The following is a 968-nucleotide window of genomic DNA, read 5'->3' as shown; positions in this document are numbered from 1 at the left end:
TACGCACAGGGTGATCCATTTCGTGTGGGAAATTATGCTGCAGAAGGCAAATGAAAAAATTCAAAATTTTTTTAAATTCAAGAATTCAAAATTCCAAGGATTCAAACTCGACAATCCCAAACATTCGAATATTCAAAAATTCAAGAATTCAAACATTCAAAAATCTAAGCATTCAAAAATTCAAACAATTAGAAATTTAAACATTCAAACGCTCAAAAATTCAGGAATTAAAAAATTTAAGCAATCAGAAATTCAAGCATTCAAACACGCTCAAAAATTCAGGAATTGAATAATTCAAAAATGCGAAAATTCAAACATTCGAGAATTCGAGTCCAACAACAATTCTATATCAACTTCCATTCTCACAAAAGAAGATATCTTTTCCCACGACAAATGGAGCACTCTGCGTAAAACAATTTAAATACTTAGCTTAGCTATACGTATTATACGGTGTCAGAATATACATACAAGTATTCCCACGGGACCAATGCTGGGCCTGGGTCCCCTGGATGATGGCGGTCACCGACATCATCGGCTTCTCCTTCTTCATCATCTTGGCCGTCTTGGTCTTCCTGTTTTCACTCGTCACTTTTACTTCTTTTTTCGTGGACACTTCGCCGGAACCCGAGATATCCTACTCTCAAGCGAAACTCGCGCGATACCCTGAACGCGTCATCTCGAAAAATAAAAAACGACTACCCGCCACCGCCGCCACCTCCCCTCCCACTCCCACTCCTCCTCCTCCTCCTCCTCCTCCTCCTCCTCCTACTCCACCTCCTTCTTCTTCTTCTCCTAAATATCCAGCTAACTTCCCCACCTCTTTTGGTATCGATTTGGTTTCGTTCACTGCACTGCTCTTTGGTTGTTTCGCGCTCAACCGGTCAACCCTCGATCGTTCTACGATTAAGAACAAGCATGGATTTATTGCTCGAAGAAACGGCGAGGCTTTTAGTGCCGTTCCACGATTC

General features: G+C 41.4%; 1 protein-coding gene across 1 annotated transcript in view; it reads right to left on the bottom strand.

Moving 5' to 3' along the window:
- The window catches only part of LOC108573811 (retinoic acid receptor RXR-alpha-B), a 93,564-nt gene extending 92,834 nt beyond the window's left edge, over window positions 1-730 (bottom strand). The window contains exon 1 of the mRNA XM_017936288.1: window positions 469-730. Coding sequence (XP_017791777.1) covers window positions 469-553 — 85 coding nt within the window. The 5' untranslated portion in view covers window positions 554-730. The remainder of the gene's footprint in view (window positions 1-468) is intronic.
- Between the last annotated feature and the right edge of the window lie 238 nt (window positions 731-968).

The sequence above is a fragment of the Habropoda laboriosa genome, unplaced genomic scaffold, assembly GCF_001263275.1.
Source record: "Habropoda laboriosa isolate 0110345459 unplaced genomic scaffold, ASM126327v1 scaffold155, whole genome shotgun sequence".
In the NCBI taxonomy this organism is placed as follows: domain Eukaryota; kingdom Metazoa; phylum Arthropoda; class Insecta; order Hymenoptera; family Apidae; genus Habropoda; species Habropoda laboriosa.
The sequence above is the reverse complement of the archived record's forward strand: the minus strand, read 5'-3'. Positions and strand labels throughout refer to the sequence as shown.